The 22208-nt window shown below is 37.2% G+C and overlaps 1 protein-coding gene across 1 annotated transcript in view; it reads left to right on the plus strand.

The window, feature by feature from the left end:
- Window positions 1–7687: 7687 nt before the first annotated feature.
- The window catches only part of POC1B (POC1 centriolar protein B), a 689402-nt gene continuing 674881 nt past the window's right edge, over window positions 7688–22208 (plus strand). Inside the window, exon 1 of the mRNA XM_053719233.1 lies at window positions 7688–7790. Within this exon, the coding sequence (XP_053575208.1) occupies window positions 7776–7790 (15 nt within the window). The 5' untranslated portion in view covers window positions 7688–7775. The remainder of the gene's footprint in view (window positions 7791–22208) is intronic.

A 22208-nucleotide genomic window follows, 5' to 3' on the forward strand; every position in this document is an offset into this window, starting at 1 on the left:
GTTTTTTTTTCCAGGCAAAAGAGCTGAATTCTTTGGGGCATGCCCCGCAAAAGGCCCTTTTAAGGGCTGGTAAGGTAAAAGAGCTTTTCTATTTGTATTTTAGAATAGGGTAGGGCATTTTTTTATTTTGGGGGGCTTTGTTATTTTATTAGGGGGCTTAGAGTAGGTGTAATTAGCTTAAAATTGTTGTAATATTTTTATAATGTTTGTAAATATTTTTTTATTTTTTGTAACTTAGTTCTTTTTTATTTTTTGTACTTTAGTTAGTGTATTTATTTGTATTTAATTTATTTATTGATAGTGTAGTGTTAGGTTTAATTGTAGATAATTGTAGGTAGTTTATTTAATTAATTTATTGATAGTGTAGTGTTAGGTTTAATTGTAACTTAGGTTAGGATTTATTTTACAGGTAATTTTGTAATTATTTTAACTATTTTAGCTATTAAATAGTTCTTAACTATTTAATAGCTATTGTACCTGGTTAAAATAAATACAAAGTTACCTGTAAAATAAATATTAATCCTAAAATAGCTACAATATAATTATTCGTTATATTGTAGCTATATTAGGGTTTATTTTAGAGGTAAGTATTTAGCTTTAAATAGGATTAATTTATTTAATAAGAGTTAATTTATTTTGTTAGATAAAAATTATATTTAACTTAGGGGGGTGTTAGGGTTAGACTTAGCTTTAGGGGTTAAAAAATGTATTATAGTAGCGGCGAGGTCCGGTCGGCAGATTAGGGGTTAATACTTGAAGTTAGGTGTCGGTGATGTTAGGGAGGGCAGATTAGGGGTTAATACTATTTATTATAGGGTTATTGAGGCGGGAGTGAGGCGGATTAGGGGTTAATAACTTTATTATAGTAGCAGTGAGGTCCGGTTGGCAGATTAGGGGTTAATAATTGTAGGTAGGTGGCGGCGACGTTGGGGGGGCAGATTAGGGGTTAATAAATATAATATAGGGGTCGGCGGTGTTAGGGGCAGCAGATTAGGGGTACATAGGGATAATGTAGTTTGCGGCGGTGTGTGGTCGGCAGATTAAGGGTTAAAAAATTTAATAGAGTGGCGGCGATGTGGGGGGGGGCCTCGGTTTAGGGGTATATAGGTAGTTTATGGGTGTTAGTGTACTTTAGAGCACAGTAGTTAAGATCTTTATGAACCAGTGTTAGCCCAGAAAGCTCTTAACTCCTGGCTTTTTGCTGTCGCTGGAGTCTTGTCATTAGATTTCTAACGCTCACTTCAGCCAAGACTCTAAATACCGGCGTTAGAAAGATCCCATTGAAAAGATAGGACACGCAAATGGCGTAGGGGGATCTGCGGTATGGAAAAGTCGCGGCTGCAAAGTGAGCGTTAGACCCTTTCCTGACTGACTCTAAATACCAGCGGTAGCCCAAAACCAGCGTTAGGAGCCCCTAACGCTGGTTTTGACGGCTAACGCCAAACTCTAAATCTAGGCGATAGTGATGTGATATATGTGTCTAGATTGGCAAGTAATTGTGTATAATAAATAGGGTCAAATAAAATATTTTTAGAAATACTTTATTCTTATCAGAAATAAAAAAACAGAGCTATACTAATCTAGAATATTATTTTGAAGTTTTACTAATAATTTACCAACCTAAAACATTTGCGGATCATTGGCCATATGTCAGTACAAATGTGGGTAGGGTTGCCACCTGTCCCTTAAAATACAGAACACTTATAAGTTACACATGCTGCAGGGAGGAATATAAATAGTGCTGTCCAGATTGAAACACAATACATGTTCCTCTCTGCACACCCTGCAGCATGTGTAACTCATAAGGGCCCAGGAAAACATGGCTGAGGTGGTAACCTTAAATGTGGGTGTTGCTAATATATACATAATCAATGGCAGAGCATACACTATCAAAATAGCTACTTTTAAAAATTAAAAATAAATTGTCTCAAAATTTCGTATTGAACTGAATAATAATAAAAAAATGTGCGTCAATGCACACGGTGCCCTTATTAACCCCTTAATGACCACAGCACTTTTCCATTTTCTGTCCGTTTGGGACCAAGGCTATTTTTACATTTCTGCGGTGTTTGTGTTTAGCTGTAATTTTCCTCTTACTCATTTACTGTACCCACACATATTATATACCGTTTTTCTCGCCATTAAATGGACTTTATAAAGATACCATTATTTTCATCATATCTTATAATTTACTATAAAAAAAATTATAAAATATGAGGAAAAAATGGAAAAAAACACACTTTTTCTAACTTTGACCCCCAAAATCTGTTACACATCTACAACCACCAAAAAACACCCATGCTAAATAGTTTCTAAATTTTGTCCTGAGTTTAGAAATACCCAATGTTTACATGTTCTTTGCTTTTTTTGTAAGTTATAGGGCCATAAATACAAGTAGCACTTTGCTATTTCCAAACCATTATTTTTCAAAATTAGCGCTAGTTACATTAGAACACTAATATCTTTCAGGAATCTCTGAATATCCATTGACATGTACATATTTTTTTTTATTAGACATCCCAAAGTATTCATCTAGGCCCATTTTGGTATATTTCATGCCACCATTTCACCGCCAAATGCGATTAAATACAAAAAATCGTTCACTTTTTTACTAATTTTTTCACAAACTTTTGGTTTCTCACTGAAATTATTTACAAACAGCTTGTGCAATTATGGCTTAAATGGTTGTAAATGCTTCTCTGGGATCCCCTTTGTTCATAAATAGCAGACATATATGGCTTTGGCATTGCTTTTTAGTAATTAGAAGGCTGCTAAATGCCACTGCGCATTACACGTGTATTATGCCCAGCAGTGAAGGGGTTAATTATGGAGCATGTAGGGAGCTTTTAGGGATACTTTTAGCTTTAGTGTAGTGTAGTAGACAACCCCAAGTATTGATCTAGGCCAATTTTGGTATATTTCATGCCACCATTTCACCGCCAAATGCGATCAAATTAAAAAAAAACGTTAAATTTTTCACAATTTTAGGTTTCTCACTGAAATCATTTACAAACAGCTTTTGCAATTATGGCACAAATGGTTGTAAATGCTTCTCTGGGATCCCCTTTGTTCAGAAATAGCAGACATATATGGCTTTGGCGTTGCTTTTTGGTAATTAGAAGGCCGCCAAATGCCGCTGCATTTCACACGTGTATTATGGCTAGCAGTGAAGGGGTTAATTATGTAGCTTGCAGGGTTAATTTTAGCTTTAGTGTAGAGCTCAGCCTCCCACCTGAAACATGAGACCCCCTGATCCCTCCCAAACAGCTCTCTTCCCTCCCCCACCCCACAATTGTCCCCGCCATTTTAAGTACTGGCAGAAACTCTGCCAGTACTAAAATAAAAGCTATACTTGGGCTTTTTTTTGTTTTTTTTTTGGCATATTTACATATGCTGCTGTGTAGGATCCCCCCTTAGTCCCCAACCTCACTGATCCCCCACCAAACAGCTCTCTAACCCTCCCCCTCTGCCTTAATGGGCGCCATCTTGGGTACTGGCAGCGGTCAGTAACAAATGTGCCTTTTTTTTAAAAAAAATGCCCTTTTCTGTAGTGTAGCTTCCCCCCCCCCCAAGACCATCCCCCCACCCCTTCCAGATCCCTTAGCTGTTTATTTCTAACTTTTTAAAACTTTTTATTTTAACTTTTAACAGCCTTATTTTTCTGTAGTGTAGCGGTTCCCTCCCGCCCCGTGCACGTGCCCGCCCGCCGCTCCCGTGCACGCGCACGCTCCCGTGCGCGCTCCCGACGGTTCCGCCCCCGATCCCGCCCCCCTTCCCTCCACTCGGCACATAGATGGCCGCCCACCCGCCTCCCAGACTTGCTCCCACCCACCAACGATACCGGCCACCAATGTCCGGTGCAGAGAGGGCCACAGAGTGGCTCTCTCTGCATCGGATGGCTAAGGGGGGTTATTGCAGGATGCCTCCATATCGAGGCATCACTGCAATAACCGGAAAGCAGCTGGAAGCGAGCAGGATCGCTTCCAGCTGCTTTCCAGACCAAGGACGTACGCCACACGTCCTCGGTCATTAACTGTATTTTTTTTGAGGACGTGTGGCGTACATCCTTGGTCATAAAGGGGTTAAACATGGACGCATCAATTTAGGCCAATTTCCGTAAACACCAAACGGATAGTTAGTTGGCACGGTTTGATGACATTTCTGGTTAGAATTAGAAGCTGTGGATGTACAAGGCGCAATTTTTATACATTTAAATTTATATCAAGTGTCACATGATCCATATAAAGCTAGAGTGGTCGTCTGAGAAGGGTCTAGCTGCAGACTGGAGCTCCACTCTAGACAGGAAACATGTGACCTCCACTCAAAGCTTTTTTTTTTCTTTGCTTTTTTTTTCTTTGCTTTTTTTTCCTTTGCTTTTTTTTTTTTCAACTTTAATGTAACAAACAACCTATAGACAATCATTCTGAAAACTAAACAGCTTTCTTGTTCTTAATGTTCATTCACAGTGGTTTATGCTGATTGTCATTTATAAGGTAACTACTGTGAATGAGCATTAAGTACAAGAAAGCTGCAAATGTACAAGGCTGCAGTTGTCTTCTTAATCAGTCAGCTTCTTATTCTTCAATTTGTAAAATAAAGATATCTACAGTTATTTTTATTTTAAATAAAATAATACACTTTACAAAAACCAAAACAAAATTACATTTTATAAAAAAAAAATATCTTATATTGCAATAAACAGATGGCAAACATGGCACAATTTTAAGTAACTGATATTTTAAATGGGTTAAAATCCTGTGGGCCACTCATTTACATGTAGATATATACAGGGCTTGAGCCCCATCATACAACAGACATGTTAACAGCCTGGTCCAACGCTCTTTATGGCAAATAAATTGGTGACAACCTTGTCACTTCATATATTTTGGAATCCCCCCCAAAAAAGAAAACCCCTATTTGGCACACACTGAAACACATAGGTAGATCTGCAGAAAGGGAGCAAAAAAATAAATACAACTTAACTTTTACTGTCAAATCGTTGAGGCTCTAAAAAAGCCCAGGAGAAACGTGCGTTAGGTGTTCGCCTGTCTGTGAGTAATCTGGACATGGTTATACTTTATTTGTGTGCTCTCTGTGATTGATATACAGGTAATTCTGGCCATTCCTTAGTCACTGCAAGCCGTATCTTCTTCACAATAATTGTAAGCACCTGCCTACCAAGAGATAATCTGATAAGCCCCACCCTTCACCCACCTATGTGGGTAGCACCAAATCATAGTCAGTAGTTTTTTAGGGATCTTTTTCTATCTCGGTAGACATCTTACAATGGGCCTCTGACAGTGTTGGAATCTGCTTAATTTTGCAAACTTAGAGCCTCAACGTTTGTCTTATTTTGAAATAGACAATTGTAGTGTGTTTAATCCAGATGCTCCAATATTTGTATTTTAATATTTGACAGTAATTTTTTTAAAAAAATTTTTGCTCCCTTTCTGCGGATCTACCTATGTGTTTAAGTGTGTGCCAAATAGTGGTTTCATTTTTTATTTTTCTTTGGGATTACACTGTATACCAACCACTAGGGCACCCCCTGCACTCCCCTAAGGAATATGAGTGTATGGGTTATAGATGGAACCATAATTTGATGAATAAGGCAGTTCTATACCTATCTCATTGATATATACTTCATATATTTTACCTTTTCTGAATAAGTAACTGATATTTTAAAAGGATTAAAATCCTTTGGGCCATTAATTTCTGTGTGGATACATACACGGCGTGAAGCCCTACATAGGATAAACATGTTTTCAGCCTGGCCCAATGGTTTCTATGGCAAAAAAACTATTGCCAACCTTGCCACTTCATTTGACCTTTTCTAAATAAATAACTGGTATTTCAAATGGCCTAAAATCCTTTGGGCCACTCTTTACTGTGTGGATATATACCAGGAGTGAGCCCCTTCATAGGATAAATATGTTCTTAGCCTGGCTCAACGCTTTTTGTAGCAAAGAAACTGGTGCCAACGTTGCCATCTCATATATTTTAAAATTTCTGAATAAGTAACCAGTATTTTAAAAGGGTTAAAATCCTTTGGACCACTCACTTTTTTGTGGATAGATACAGGGCGTAAACCTCTCCATAGAATAAACATGTTCTCACCCTGGCCCAACGCTTTTTGAAGCAATTAAACTGGTGACAACCTTGTCACCCCATATATTTTACCTTTTTCTAAAAAGGAATCAGATATTTTAAAAAGGTTAAAATCCTTTGGGCCCTCATTACTGTGTGGATATATACAAGGAGTGAGCCCCTTCATATACAAGGAGTGAGCCCCTTCAAAGAATAAACATGTTTTCAGCCTGGCCCAAAGCTTTTTGTAGAAAACAAACTTGTGCCAACGTGGTCATCTCATACATTTACCTTTTCTGAATAAGTAACTGGTATTTTGAAAGGGTAAAATACTTTGGGCCACTCATTTCTGTATGGGCCCCATCATAGGAGAGTCATGTTCTCAGCCTGGCCCAACACTATTTATGGCAAATAAACTGGTGCCAACCTTGCCACTTTATATATTTTACCTTTTCTAAATAAGTAAATAGTATTTTAAAATGGTTAAAATCCTTTGGGCCACTGATTTCTGTGTGGTTATATAGGGCGTGAGCCCCTTTGTACAATCCAAGTGTTTTCAGACAATCCCAAAGATTTATATGGCAAAGAAACCCTTTAAATAGCAGTAAATTATTTAGAAAAGGTAAAATATGTGATTTGATAAGGTCAGTACCAGTTTGTTTGTCATAAAAAGCGTTGGACCAGGCTAAAAACATGCCTGTGCTATAAAGGGGCTCATGCCCTGTATATATCCAAACAAAAATGAGTGGCCCACAGGATTTTAACCCTTTTAAAATACCACTTATTCAGAAAAGGTAAAATATATGAAGTGACAAGGTTGGCACCAATTTGTTTGCAATAAAGGGCGCTGGGCCAGGCTGATAACATGTCTATCCTATAATGGGATCACGCCTTCTGTATATATACACACATAAATGAGTGGCGCAAAAGATTTTATTCTATTTTAAATACCAATGATTTATTTAGAAAAGGTAAAATATATAAAGTGGCAAGGTTGGCACCAATTTGTTTGCCATAAAAAGCATTGGACAAGGCTGATAAAATGTCTGTCCCATGAAGAGGCTCACGCATTGTATATTCCATACATAAATGAGTGGCGCAAAGGATTTTAACCCTTTTATAATATCAGTTACTTATTAGAAACAATCAAAATTATGCCCTGTTTGCCATCTGATTATTGCAATATAAGTTTTTTTTATATAAAATGTAAGTTTGTTTAGGTTTTTGGAAAGTGTATTATTTTATTTAAAATAAAAATAATGCTAGATATTTTGTTTATAAATCTTTATTTTGCAAATTGTAATCAGTTGCAGAATAAGAAGACAACTTCAGCCTTGTACATTTTGCAGCTTTCTTGTTCTTAATGTTCATTCACAGTGGTTACCTTATAAATGACAGTCACAGTAGTTACCTTATAAATGACAATCAGCATAAACCACTATGAATGAACATTAAGAACAAGAAAGCTGCAAAATGTTTCGTTTTCAGAATGATTGTCTATAGGTTGTTACATTAAAGTTGATTTAAAAAAAAAGCTTTGAGTCGAGGTCACATGTTTCCTGTCTAGAGTCAGTGGAGGTCACATGTTTCCTGTCTAGAGTGGAGCTCCAGTCTGCAGTTAGACTACTTTGGGTCGTCTGGAAATCTGCGTGCGTGTGAAAGTTGTTCTGCGTGACGTGGACTAGTCCATGGCGTCTGTGTTGGTGAGACTCACCAGTAAAGCAGGCAGCAAATGTTTTGTTCAAAGTGGCAGTGATGTATTGTGTAAACAGAGATTATATTTGTTTGAAAATTTATTTTACGATTATAAAAATGGCACTTATACAGACTCAGTAAATAATTAAAATCCATAAAATGATGTAACCAATACTTAAAAACAAAAATATGTTGTTAAATACGCTGTTTCTGATTAAAAGAATTACTGTGTTACCATGTGTGCTGGAAACAAAGTTAAAAGATACACATTCAGCACAGATATAATGGAAGTGTGAATGTAAAGTGGAAATGTTACATTTATGTTACATATAATGTAAAAACAATAGTATGCTAATTATATGTAAAGAAAACTTACAGTTGAAAAAGCAAACTTTCACTTTTTACACTTTACATGTTTGCAGAATTGTAAGAATGTATACAGTTTGTGTACCGTATAAACTGTTAGAACATAGTCAAAATAGACATTTTTTTTCTTTCACAATGATCCTCGCTTCTGTGTATATAGACCCTTGAAGGAGAACTTTACAGAAGTATTAGTAAAGCTTGTTTGTGCTCTGTGTATTTTTTTTATACCATTTTAGAGCAAAGTAGAATAGGCAGAGTAGATCTGCTCCAGCCTGAATTGTGTAATATTAATATTTTGTACAGATGAAGTAAAAAGATTTGATACCTTCCAATATCTATCTATCTTTTTATCTATCTATCTACACTATTGTCTTCTAAGCCCACCAACATATAAGAGAGAATTAAATTATTGCTGCTGCAAATTGCTGGTTTTATAGAATTTTTGCCTTTCTATTGAGGTTTGTCTCCTCCCCCCCCCCCCCTGTTTATACAGAGTAGGGTTATGTCTCTTAGTGTGGTCTAGTGTGTGTGCAGTTTTTTTGTGTGGAGACAGCATTTGAGCATTTCACTTAAACTCCAAGTAATCTCTCTGAAAGGGACATTAAATACTTTGAGATGGTAATATAAAATGATAAATCTTATATATAAAAAATACTCTGCAATATACTTTCATTTCATTATTTATTTTGTCCCCCTTTTCCTGCAATTCAATTCTGAAATTGTGAGCTTTTTTAGTATCTGTTAGAAATGGAAGTGCAGAACACTGTTATATTCCACATAGCCATTGGCCGCACACTCTAGTTACCTATTTAAAACGGTCTCTAATTGGCCACAGCAGAGAAGGTAACCTAACTTACAACATGGCAGCTCCCATTGTTTTATAGACACTAAAACTTTACACTTATTTTGTCAATATATATACAACTAATACAACTTTAACAAATACATCTACATGCTATTCTCAGACTAATCTTTTCTTTGAATGCATCATTCTATCTAGCATTTATTTAGTGTTTAATTTCCTTTTAATGCCTCTCCATTCAAGTAAGTAATTACACTGGCTACAGAATCAACAACTAAATTATATTCCTTGTGTGCCCTCAGTACCATTTTTTTTTATTTTTTTGAGCAGTGTGTGCAAATATTTTCATATGTGCAGCTTATAAACAATTATAAGGTAATATATCTCTTCAGCATTATGGATATTTATAGGGATAGGAAAGTCAAATTAGAAATGTTCATGCTGGCATTTCAGTTTTAAACAGAAGCATTTTTGCAATATACTTCCATGAGCAAAAATGCTTTTAGTAAAAGTTATTACTGTTTTTCAGCAGCATGCGCACATATGCTGTGAGGGCCCTTACACTAGTATTCAAACAAAACAACTTTTCAGAGAGTCAGTAGTGGCTTGTATGACACAATTTAAGTCTTCACAGATGGAGCAAATGCCACTGTTAGCTGCTCTCTTAGCATGCATGGTGTTTGAATACTGGTGCACGGCCTCTCACAGGATATGTGTTTGCCAATGATAAACAGTAATAGCTTTTGCTATAGTTGTTTTGTATTTCATAATGAAAGATATACAGAATTATACTGTTAGTCCATAGTGGTCATAGGTTAAATTTCTTTACAAGCAGACTATGCAAATGACCTTATCTTCACAAATTTGTCCTTTAAAATAGTAGCAATAATAAAAAGTGTATATCTTGGCCCTCCCTGGTTGTAATACCTACTAGTAAGAACCCCTCCCATACCACCGTCATCAGTTGGAAATATCATCTTTTTTAGATAATTTTTACAATAACAGCATCCACTTTAGGTGGAGAGGAAAATTGAGAATGCAGAATTCTAACTAAATAAAAAGACTTATAAATTATTTCTGGTAATCCCAACTGTTTTTCAGGCTTAGAAAAAATACTCAAATATTCTTAAAAGATTCATACACAGAAAAAGTCATAGCAGGTTCAGCACTAGATTTAAACCAACCAAAAGCTCCTCATCCTCAATATCCAAAGTGTCTCTAAGACATTTAATGAATTCACACAGAGTTGAGGAATCTAATGAAATAGGTGTAGTAGTTTCAGGTGAAATATCCCTTTCAAAATTAGGTTCAGAGATAGCATGAGAGCATCAGGGAGATTTCTCAGATGCAGAAGGGGCAGAAATGTTTCCACCATAAATTTGCCCAAAGTTTTACATAACTTTTTGTCTTGCCAGCAAGGATTTTCACAGAGGGAACAGGTGGGCTGAGGCTCTGAGCTAAAAGGTACAATAGCACCAAAATACATATAAGCGACAAAATTCTTTAAAACAGACCTTGCATAAAACATAAAAACAGATAAATATAACGTTCCTTATTTCCATATTAGAGACATGATTAAGGATATGAATCCGAAAATGTCTTTCTATGTTGGCTCAATAAATTCTTTGTTTTTATATTTTGGTGGCACTTTTTTGACATTATTTCCATATTAGAGGTACTTTGGGTAGTAACAGTCTGAGAGGAATTGACCTCCATGTTGCTGTTTGCATAAATCAAGTGCAGAGGATCAGGCAAAAATGTATGCCAAGGCTTCCTCATAAACAGGCCAAAGACATAACGTGTTATACTTGCGGTTGAAGTATAGTGCAGCCTGTACATATATCGATCTTCATAGAGTTCCTAACTGCCCAAAGGAGCTGCAGAGAAGTGCGGCTACACAAGCCAATGCAGTGGCTTTAAGAATAGGTGTGCACGCCCATGCCGAAAACAGCCCTCAGACGCAGCCCCCCTGACGCCACGGTCAAGATGGTGGCCTCCACAAGTTGGCTCTGGATGAAGCACTGCACAGTGCCCCATGGACAAAGATATCCACTGTGTTAAGGAAAAAAGTAAGTATCTACCAAAGGGGGTGCCACATAAGCCCATATACAGAAGTTCACGATCCAGAAGGAAAAATCCGGAGAGGGACTCCAAGCTCGGTCCACCATCATATATAGAACTAGGAGGAGGAGGGGGTACTGTCTGGAAGTCACCTATATACAGGTAACTAGGGGAGTGGTCGGTTCTGCCCACACTATTTAGGGGAGGGGTTCTCACTTGTAGGTATTACTCCGGAATATGGGCCAAGAAATAGAAATCACTATATTTTGGGTGAAAATTTAGTTTACTTTCACTTCTTACTATATAATAAAACGTTGAATGTAATTCAAATCTTCACAGAATTTGTAGTAATTGCTGGTCCAAGCCAATGAATTGGCTTCTGAATTCATGTCATTTTATACAGCATACATGGCACACGTCTTGGTCCATATCCAACTAAGGTAGTGATCTACAATTTCATCCTGGGATCTTCTGTTTGATCTTGAAGGTATTGAAGGGACAGTCTAGTCCAAAACAAACTTTCATTATTCAGATAGGGCATGTAATTTTAAACAATTTTCCAATGTACTTCTATCACCAATTTTGCTTTTTTCTCTTGGTATTCTTAGTTGAAAGCTAAATCTAGGAGGTTCATATGCTAATTTCTAAGCCCTTGAAGGCCTTTGAGAAAGCCCGGAACGGGCGAAACATGTCAGAGTAGTGAACAGGAAAGCTTATTTTAATTTCAATGTCTAGATAGTTTCTAGGATTAGCCAACGAATTTATAGTTAATGGTATAATTGTGGTGGCCATTTGTCAGTCTTTACTGGTACCGGTCTATAGGATAATAGAGCAGATTACACTGCAAGCACCGATAAGGTTATAATTAGAAGGTATCAGTCGAACTGACTAAAATGGAAAACCAGTAAAATTTGAACAGGATATAATAGCGGGAATCTTTTTCAACCTAAATTGTCCTTTGTTACATACAAAAATGACCTAATTTGAATTGCGGTCACTAAAGTTTGGGGAATCACAACAACTGGTTAAGATTTATAACAGATAATTTCCACAGACTAAGAGGAGATTATATCATACCGATATGCGCATGATTAGATACACAGCGAATGCAAGAAATTATTGTTTCCAATAACTTTAGCTAACTCGTAGGAGACTTAAAATTGATACTCTTATGTTATGCTGTCATGAGACAGAATAATAATCAATATTGTGTTATATTGATTAGATTATTTTTATTAAATAAAACACTGTGATATGTACTAATCCGGACATTACTATACTACAAAATATTGTGAATAACAGAGAACAAATATTTATATACTCTGTGCCTTATGAGGCTCCAATGTGCCTGAAAATTAAGAGAGAAGTGGATACACATTAACTCATGATATTGTAACATTATAGACAAGTATATTAAAAACACCAACATAAGAAACAAGCTAGCTAATCAGAAATGAAGAACAATGTGCATAAGAACCTATATACCAATGCTTAGTTACCCTTTTATTAATATTACTATAAGGGTGGATAATACTAAAGTGACAAGCATTCAAACTGAACATAAATATACAAGTTATAACTGTCAGACATATTAACACTGTATTAAGAGAATTTACTATAAGACAGACTCAGCATTAGCTAACAAACCTGAACCACTTTATATAAACAACACAGCTAATGTGGAAAATAACTAACCCAGGATTAGTAGGGAACGAACGCATTCACTAGTATCCCAGTGGCATAGTGTCACTAAACATATGATATTACTTAGTGGGTAAAAATAGATTCATATATACAACTTGAATATAATAAGTGGAGCTCCCACATTCAATTTACCCCCATCATATTTGAGGGAATCTCACAGCAAAATGGATATATATATATACTAGTAGCGCTAGTCTGTCTATGATACCTATGTCATTTTGGACAATTCAGTTACTCTACATTTAGTACCCTCTATTTGACTGTAGAACGATAATCAAATACTTTGGCAACCAGATGACATAAGATCTGAGAATCACAGGTTTAACATAACACTTATTATAAATATTAAAGTCAATGACACTGACTACTTATACTATTACTAACAACTGTTAACATTAATTGTCACTGAACACATGACAGTTTATCTGGTACATACTTCCTGTATATTAGCTACAGGGGACTTACCAATATAATAAATAATTGGAAATAAGGTACCCTTTTGGCACCCGCTCTATCAATCATATTATTTGGCTATCCATTATAATAATTACACTGGTAATGTAATAGATGTCTGTAAATTAGACATCACAGTACAGAATTATTTATAGAATTCTATCTAGCATTGGGCTTTTAACCATTTGAGTGTTGTTTTGTAAGTACCATTCTATTTTAATTGTTATTTCAATAAAAGTTATATTTTAAATTAAACTGAGAAGTCCAACCCCTAGTCTGGGCTATAGAGTGCTACAAGTGCGTACTTTGGAGTGAAACGTCTTGTTTCTCTTTTTGTTAGTATTGAAGGGACAGTCTAGTCCAAAACAAACTTTCATTATTCAGATAGGGCATGTAATTTTAAACAATTTTCCAATGTACTTCTATCACCAATTTTGCTTTTTTCTCTTGGTATTCTTAGTTGAAAGCTAAATCTAGGAGGTTCATATGCTAATTTCTAAGCCCTTGAAGGCCACCTACTTTTTTTCTAGGTCATTTTGACAGTTTTTCACCACTAGAGGGTGATAGTTCATGTGTTTCCTATAGATAACACTGTGCTCACGCACATGGGGTGTCCAGGATTCATCACTTATTGGCTAAAATGCAAGTCTGTAAAGAGAACTGAAATAAGGGGGGCAGTTTGCAGAGGCTTAGATACAAGAAACTTCCGCCACTACTACACCAGCACCCTCCACGCGCTCAACAACAGCAAATCGTCCGCCTGTCACCATGCATCCCTGACTAACACCTTCAGACCTTTCACCAGCCACAACAGCTCCTTCCCCTCCCTCCGGACCTCTATCCAACCAACTAACCCACCCAAAAACAGCCGCAATTACCTTAACTGCATCCTCCTCAACACCCGCTCCATCCACAAACACGCGCTCGAAATCTGGAACCTGCTAAACTCCACCTCCCCAGTTGTCGCCTTCCTCACCGAGACATGGCTGAACCCTGCATCAGCGCCGGACATCGACACTGCAATACCTGACGGCTACAAGATCTGCCACAAAGGCTGCAGCAACCTACCCAGAGGAGGCATCACCATCATCCACAAATACACCAGTCAAAACCAGCTCCGCGGACCACTCCAAGATCCAGGTCAACCTCAACACCACCCTCCGCGGCACCCTCATCTACAGACCTCCTGGAAAACCTCTCTCGCCACCATCGTCCAACGCCACGGCCTCAACATCGTCTCCTACGCCGACGACACCCAGTTAATCATCTCACTCACCCAAGATTCCACCACTGCCAAAAAGAATGTCCATGAAGGCCTGACAGCAGTCGCCGCCTGGATGAATGACAAAGGGCTCAAACTGAACACAGACAAAACTGGAGTCATCATCCTCTGACCCAATAAATCCGCATGGGATGACTCCTGGTGGCCCACAGCACTCGGTCACCCTCCATCCCCAACCGACCACGCACAAAATCTAGGCTTCATCCTCTCCAATGCCACATCACTGAACACCTAAGGAACCTTCACTGGCTCCCCATCAACAAGAGAATCACCTTCAAGCTCCTTACCCACGCGTTCAAGGCCCTACACAACATCGGGCACGAATACATCAACCACTGCGTAAATTTCTACACCCCCGCCAGACAACTCCGATCGGCCAACCAAGCACTCGCAGTCAGCAAATCCCCCGCATCAGCAAATCCACAGCGGGCGGAAGATCCTTCTCCCACATGGCAACAAAGACATGGAACACCCTCCCACTGCACCTCAGATAATCCACCTCCCTTACAAAGTTCAGAAAGGACCTCAAAACCTGGCTCTTCGACTGAACGCCCATCCCCTCCCCACCTCCTCCTATCCTCTTTCCCTTAGCGCCTTGAGACCCTCATGGGTGATTACTTCACACTCTATAAGTACCCAATAGATAGAGGTATAAAGTGTATTAATATAACTGTGTTGGTTATGCAAAACTATAGGGAATGGGCAAATAAAGGGATTGTCTATCTTTTAAAACAATAAATATTCTGGTGTAGACTGTCCCTTTAATGAATATCCATTCTGTATCCTTCTTTTTGTTATTTCTAACTGGTTTCTTACATTTCTTTTCTAGTGGTTATTACATCAGCAGGGATTTTTCAGAGTTTTAGGCACTTTATGTGAAGCAGTCATATTTTTTTTTTATATTATTTAACCAGGATGAAATAATCTTGACAACTGTTGCTAAAGTTGTCTCTGACTTTTTTTAAACTTCCTTCAGTCCTGATAAGCAGGTGAGTCAAAGGAAACAATTTTACAGTTTGGTTGCGATCTGTTGCTTTCAGATTTTTGCTAAGAGGGCTTAATTACTTTGTAGCTGATTGTCTTTGTGTTTTTTTTTTTACAAGGTCCTCATTTTGGGTAGCCTTTGGATTGTTCAAGTTATTTTCAGATCATACAAGTAATAGAATGAGCAGGTTCCAGATGTCCTCATGGTATTCTCAACTAAGGTTTTTGCGACATTCTAGGTCTCTAAGTAGATGCTGAGGTAGAAGAACTTTGCCCAGGCTGCTGTTTGGAAATGGTATAATTCATTCCATATTTCAAGCTTGATGTACGCCAGTCAGCTTCTGCTAGGCTTGGCTATAAAGTATTATCCTCATTAAAATCTGGATATTCTATAAGATTCAAAGTTTGATCGCAGGATTCATTCTTCAGTTTTGTCTCATTATACTTTTTGATATTTTTTGCAGTGATTTCTTGCTTTTGTGTTTGCATTTTTTTCTTTCCCACCCTTGTATTTTTATTGCTTTTAATTATTCTCACTGGTAGGTATTACTACCAAGCAGGGCCAAGATAACTAGAAATTTTCACCAAAAATGTAGTGATTTCTATATCTTGGCCCATATCCCTGGGTAATACCTACCAGGCTCTCTCCCAATTTTTTCCTAGACCACGTGTTGTCTGGACATTTCTAGGAGGAGGAGGGGGTTCTGTCTGTGAGTCACTTATATACAGGGAATGGACACATTTCTAGTTTTTTTGCATTAGACAGATGAAATTTCTAGTGCTTACATAGGGATACAAATTAATTTTCAGATCTTCTAGTTAATATAATTTATTATCTCCTCTATCTTTATAAAACAGGTTTGGTCTGCTGTTTCTTTTTTTTTTTTATTTAGGTGGATCATATTTTCCTTTTAGACATTTCAGACAGGCATCACCTGGAGATTTGCATAATTCTGAAAGCAATTGGTCTCAAGAGACCCCTTCACCCTTGATATTCTAATTTTTAAGATGTTCATCTTATCTTCTCATTCTTAATAAAAAAACATCCTGCCAATAATTGTCATAAAGTAGATTAGAATAGTATAATAAAAATAAACAGTTAAGCAAAATATATGGCTTTTTATCTTCTAGATTATGCAGTTAGAAAAACAGGAATTTCTTGGTTTCAGGAGTTCTTGATTCAGAAGCATAAAGGATTTCCTGACAAGGTGTTTTTTGTTGCAGGCTTGTTTATAGGTAAAAACTATGGTTTAGTTTTGGACTTGGGCCATCTTTGGCTAAATTCTAAATTCTTTGAACGGAATAATTTACCCTGGGCTTCCTTATCTTCTCTTCAGACGTAGATTCTCTAAGACAGTATAAATGGGTTTCACCATAAGTTCTTTGAAAAGATTAAGTAGACAATATCTCTTCCCCATATGTTTTAACATTAGTCTAGGTACTAGAAATAATTTACTGTGCTCAAAGATCCCATTCCTCCAAAAAAATGTAATTTAGTTTTGAAAATATTGATTTGGTGCTCTATATTGTGTTCCTCTGTAAAAAAAAAAAAAAAAAAAAAAAAGAGGATATTTCATTTGTTTCTTTTGAAGATTGTTTATTCTTTACTTATTCCAAGATGATTGTTTTGAAATTCTTCCAAAATTCTAAAATTTGTATTATTTGGAACATGCTAAAATCTAAGCAAAAGATATTTTTTTTTATCAGATGGTGAGTCATCACGTGTTAGATTCCTCTCCTGACCACTAGGAGGAGGCAAAATACACTCCAACATATCAGAGCATTAAATCCCTCCCACTTTTCATGATTCTCAGTAATTTTATTTTGCATCCTTTATGAGGAGTGAGGTGAAAGTGAAGTTCAAATCTACTCGTTGTTGGGAGGGGTCCTCTAACTGATGTTCCTCCTCACAATAACTAGTCGTTCAGATGGAAAGACAAAGAGTTATTAGCCAGGCATTGAAAGGTCTTTTCTCAGTGAGAAATGTCACAGGCCTCCCAGGTAAGATGTAGACTTATCTAGGGCTGCAACAACTAATCGGTAAAATTGATCATAAAAATAGTTGTCATCAAATGTAATAATTGAATAGGTGGTTTCCGATTAGTTTGTCAGTTGCACAGCACCAGCTTCTTCGCTCCCATTAACTTTATTTATTATTTGATTCATTTTGTTTTCTATCTGGTAAATTGTATATTAATCATCCAATTAATCAGATAGGGAAAAAAAACATATGCAGGAGCTCATAGGAGTGAAGCAGCAGGTGCCGTGCAACTGGCCATCTAATCACAATCCACCTAATCAATAATAAGATTAGTTAATCATTTTTATGATCTATCTTACCGATTAGCTGTTGCAGCGACCAATCCCCTGGCCATAATAATCTGCTCCTTGTGGATCCACAGTCCTCCCCATGTGAAATGTGGATTTGCCCACCAATCCACTGGGTTGTAGATTCTGTTACTGATTTAGATCCTTGGGATCATGCTTTCATTGCCTAAGGTGGTCTTGTCTACTGGAAGCAAGGTGCTGCAGCTGGAGTAAACACAGTGGACAAAGGTGTTGATAGGTAAGTACCTTGCATCTTCATAGGTGTTAGCTGTACTTTTGAAGGCTGGATACACCTTATCACCAATAAGTATTCTAACCTCAGCTGGAGCAGAGCATTGCACTTGATACAAAATCTCGGGAATAAAAGTCAGACCACGCAAATGAAGTATAAAATGCAAAAGTGACAAGATGGAGGCAGATTGGTTATATATTCTTTCAATAGCCGACCGGCTATTAGTATGAACATGCACAAATGCTTCACATAATCTGGGGAAATATATTTTTACATCATACACCTTATATTAGCAGTTTATAGCATTTTTGGGCACTAAAGGTTAACAATTTTAGAACGCTTTTAAGCGCATCTATTCTGAGAAATAATCCTTTCCTGTTTCTGTGTTGCTGTAACCTATTCAGCGTGCAAGGAAGGCTTTTTTATTGGTATTCAGGCCATCTGATCAATAGCGCTTGGTTTCATATTTTGGGTACAAATTTTATTTAACCCTTTATGTGCTATTTACTATCAGTAATTCTCCCCCCCCAGTTTTTCAGAACTTATTTGATAGTAACTTATTGTTACTTTTTCCTTGAGAGTTAATCGGGGGTTAACTATTTGTGCATTTTATACTGCTTATTTGCTTCAGTCTATCTCTGATACTTAAAGCTATTATAGTTTTGTATAAACAACACAGTTAGACTTTTTTTCCTCTGTTATTATCCCCTTCTATCTAAGCCTCTGCAGCCTTCCCCCTTATTTCAGTGCTTTTGACAGACTTGCATTTTATCCAATCATAAATAACTTAACGGGAGTGAGCACAATGTTTGTGACACACATGAATTAGTACTGTCTAGCTGTGAAAAACTGTTAAAATGCACTGAGTTAAAAGTGACCTTCAATGGTTTAAAAATTAGCATATGAGCCTATCTAGGTTTATCTTTCAACAAAGAATACCAAGAGAACAAAGGAAATTTGATGATAAAAGTAAAGTTGTTTAAAATTGCATGCCCTATCTGAATCATGAAAGTTTAATTTTGACTAGGCTGTCTCTTTAATATGGTTTTAGCTATCTTGCCTCCAGCTGTTAAGTGGAAAGGTTTTCAGGGATTGGAAGGTCGTCATTCTTTGGCCTTAAGCTCATTAGAGAGCAGCTACTCTAAGTTGCACATAGTTTATTGGGGATGTTTTTGACTCTGAGGACAGAAGTGTCTTGTATTATCAGCTGGGCAGAACACAATCATTGCATGATTAATGTCATCCGCGTTCTGACTGTGAACAATTGGGAGGCAGAGTTTCTTAGTCGCCAGTCTTTTTAACTAGGGAAATGGTCTCTGAATCAGGAAGTTTTCAATCAAGTTGTGATATGCTGGGTTCTACAAATGGATTTTCACTTGAATCACAATCTGCCTCATTATAGTGCTAGGCCTTGGGAGCCTCGGTTGAATCTGATAGATGCCCTAGTGGTTCCCTGGTCGTTCAACCTGATTTACATTTTTCCTCTGTTTGTGTTACTATCCAGAATCAAGCAGGGACACGCATCATCAATTCTGATTGCTTTGGTGTGGCCTTACAGGATTTGGTTTGCGGATCTTGTTCAGGAGGCTTCCTCTAAGAAGGGGTCTTCTCTCTCAAGGTCCTTTCATTTATCAATATTAAAAAACTGAATTAGACGGCATGGTGATTAAATGCTTAGTTCTGTTCCAGTGAAGTTTTTCTGACAAGGTTATTAATACCTTGATTCTGTTACCAGACATATTCATCATAAGGCCTGGAAAACCTTTTCTTGCGTGGTGTTCTTGCAAAGTTTTTTACTGTAGTGTCATTTAGAATTGCTAGAGTTCTTCAGTGCTAACAGGTGGGTCTGGATAAGGGTTTTTTAAGGGTAATTTCCAATAGTGTCATCTAGGCACAAGAAAGGACTCCCATGGTTTCTTAAGACATCTAAATATACCCACAAAAAAAAACGGTGCCATAAGGTATTAGTGTGTATTTATTGTAAAATTAAAGGCACAGCTAAAAGATTCCCAGTTTACTCAGATGTATTCACAGTTACAGTCCACTCTAATAATCATAGTAATACAATAGTCACACTTTGTTCACAAGAAGGTAAACAACCAGGAATTTATTTCTAAGGGTATCTAAGACTACTGGGCCAACACACTTAACACGAATAAAGGACACCCCAAGGCATAAGTTCATTTTTAGTGATAACCTATCACCAACATGTGGGATATAAAAGGCATAAGTTCATTTTAAATGACATAACATGGCATTATAGCATAACTCAGAGCTTACCAACCTAGGTATCACCAGGCTAGAGTTTTGAAAATAAGCCAACCTAACCACTGTGGAGGATAGTAAACCTCGTAGAGCAATATATCTTTGATTAAAAGACTTATACTATTTACGCACAAATTACATCCCAAGTGCTTACCTATAAATATCCTTTATTACAAGTGATACACCGCATACCAACTATATATTCTTATATATATCGCTTACTTAGGCCTACCCCAATCAGGTACCATTATCACTACTACATGAGTAACATTTAAAGGGATAATTTTGTCATTTCTTACTAGAGACCTCACATTAACCTAACTAGGGTGTTTGTCTCTATAAGCCAGCAGTGACATTGTCTGGCCTTTTGGTAGTAGATCCAAATTTGATTTTAAAATGTATGTTAATCCCCTGTTTTTAACATGATCTAGTAAAAGTTAAATTTTAACACACATATCTCTATTCTGTTATATTGACACGTTCTTAGAGTGCTACATTTGTACCCTTTTGTCAGTCTCTCACTGATTCTTTGTCAAGTCTGGATAAGGGTTTGTCAGCCATTTCTTTGAAAGGTCAGATTTTGGCTATTTCTGTTTTGTTTCGTAAGAAAATTGCTAAAATTCCAGATTCTCAGGCCTTTGTTCAAACTCCAAACAAAATTAAACTAGTTATTCATCCAGCTTCTCCATGAAATTTTTATCTGGTTTTTAAGGTTCTTCAGACTCCTCCTTGTTAGCCGGTGCATGGTTTAGAAAACTAATTTTTTACCCTGTAAGGTTCTTTTTCTTCTAGCTATATCTCCAGCTGGGAGGGTTTCTGAGCTTTCAGCTTTGTTAAGCAAACCACCTTTTCTGATTTTTAATCAGTATGAGGCTCTTTTTTTATTTACACTAGCTGTTCCTTTCTTCCTAAGTATCAGGCCTCCTGGTTGGATCTTACAAAAGGTTGGGAGCTTAAAGGGATACCAAACCCATTTTTTTTTCTTTCAGGATTATCAGTTTTTATTCTCTTGCTATGTTTATTTAAAAAGCTGAAATGTAAAGCAAAGGAGCCGGCCCATTTTAGTTTCAGCACCCTGGATAGTGCTTGCTTATTGGTGGCTACATTTAGCCAAAAATAAGCAAGTGAAACCCAGGTACTGAGCCAAACATGGGTAGGCTCCTAAGCTTTACATTCCTGCTTTTAAAATAAAGATAGCAAGAGAATGAAGAAAAATTGATAATAGTAGTAAATTAGAAAGTTGCTTAAATATGCATGCTCTATCTGAATCATTAAAAACAAAATATTTGGGTTTAGTATCCCTTTAAGCACGGCGGGGGGCCATGCTGCTGGTGAGGCTGTGTTTAGATGTGCTACTTAGAGAGGATCTGATGCTTTCAGAGCCTGGGGCTGTGCTAAGGGATATTGGCTTAGCGTGGCCGACTCTCTGCATGTCCTGCTGTGCGCCTGATCATTAATTATACATGGTATGTACATTTTAGCATTTTTAATTACCTGGCCATCTGGAAGTGTTGTTCCTGGTGCCAAGCCTGAATGGGAGGTATTAAACTGTATTTTCAGTCCGTCTCCCATTTTTGTATCTGGATGTGTGCATGGATACTGAAGGGCTCTTGTTCCTGGCCTACTAATCTGAACCTAACCCTAGCAAAGTTTGTGAACTATGCTGCTTGTCTATTCCCCTTACTAAAATCTACCTCCTAAGGACTGATTTACTTTTTTTTAAATTAACAATCTGTTCTCTGCCCTTTTTGCCGATGATATGCTTTTCTCCCTTACGACACCCGAAGAATCCATACCACACTTAAATGTAGAACTTGAGAAATTCCATATACTCTCCAACTTTGTCATTAACAAAACCAAATCCGAAATCCTGGATATAAACCTGAATGACACCGAGAGACGAATCATTAAAAACTTACCACATTTTCATGGTGCCACTCAGCATTAAA

This window comes from Bombina bombina, chromosome 6 (assembly GCF_027579735.1).
Source record: "Bombina bombina isolate aBomBom1 chromosome 6, aBomBom1.pri, whole genome shotgun sequence".
NCBI classification, from domain to species: Eukaryota; Metazoa; Chordata; class Amphibia; order Anura; family Bombinatoridae; genus Bombina; species Bombina bombina.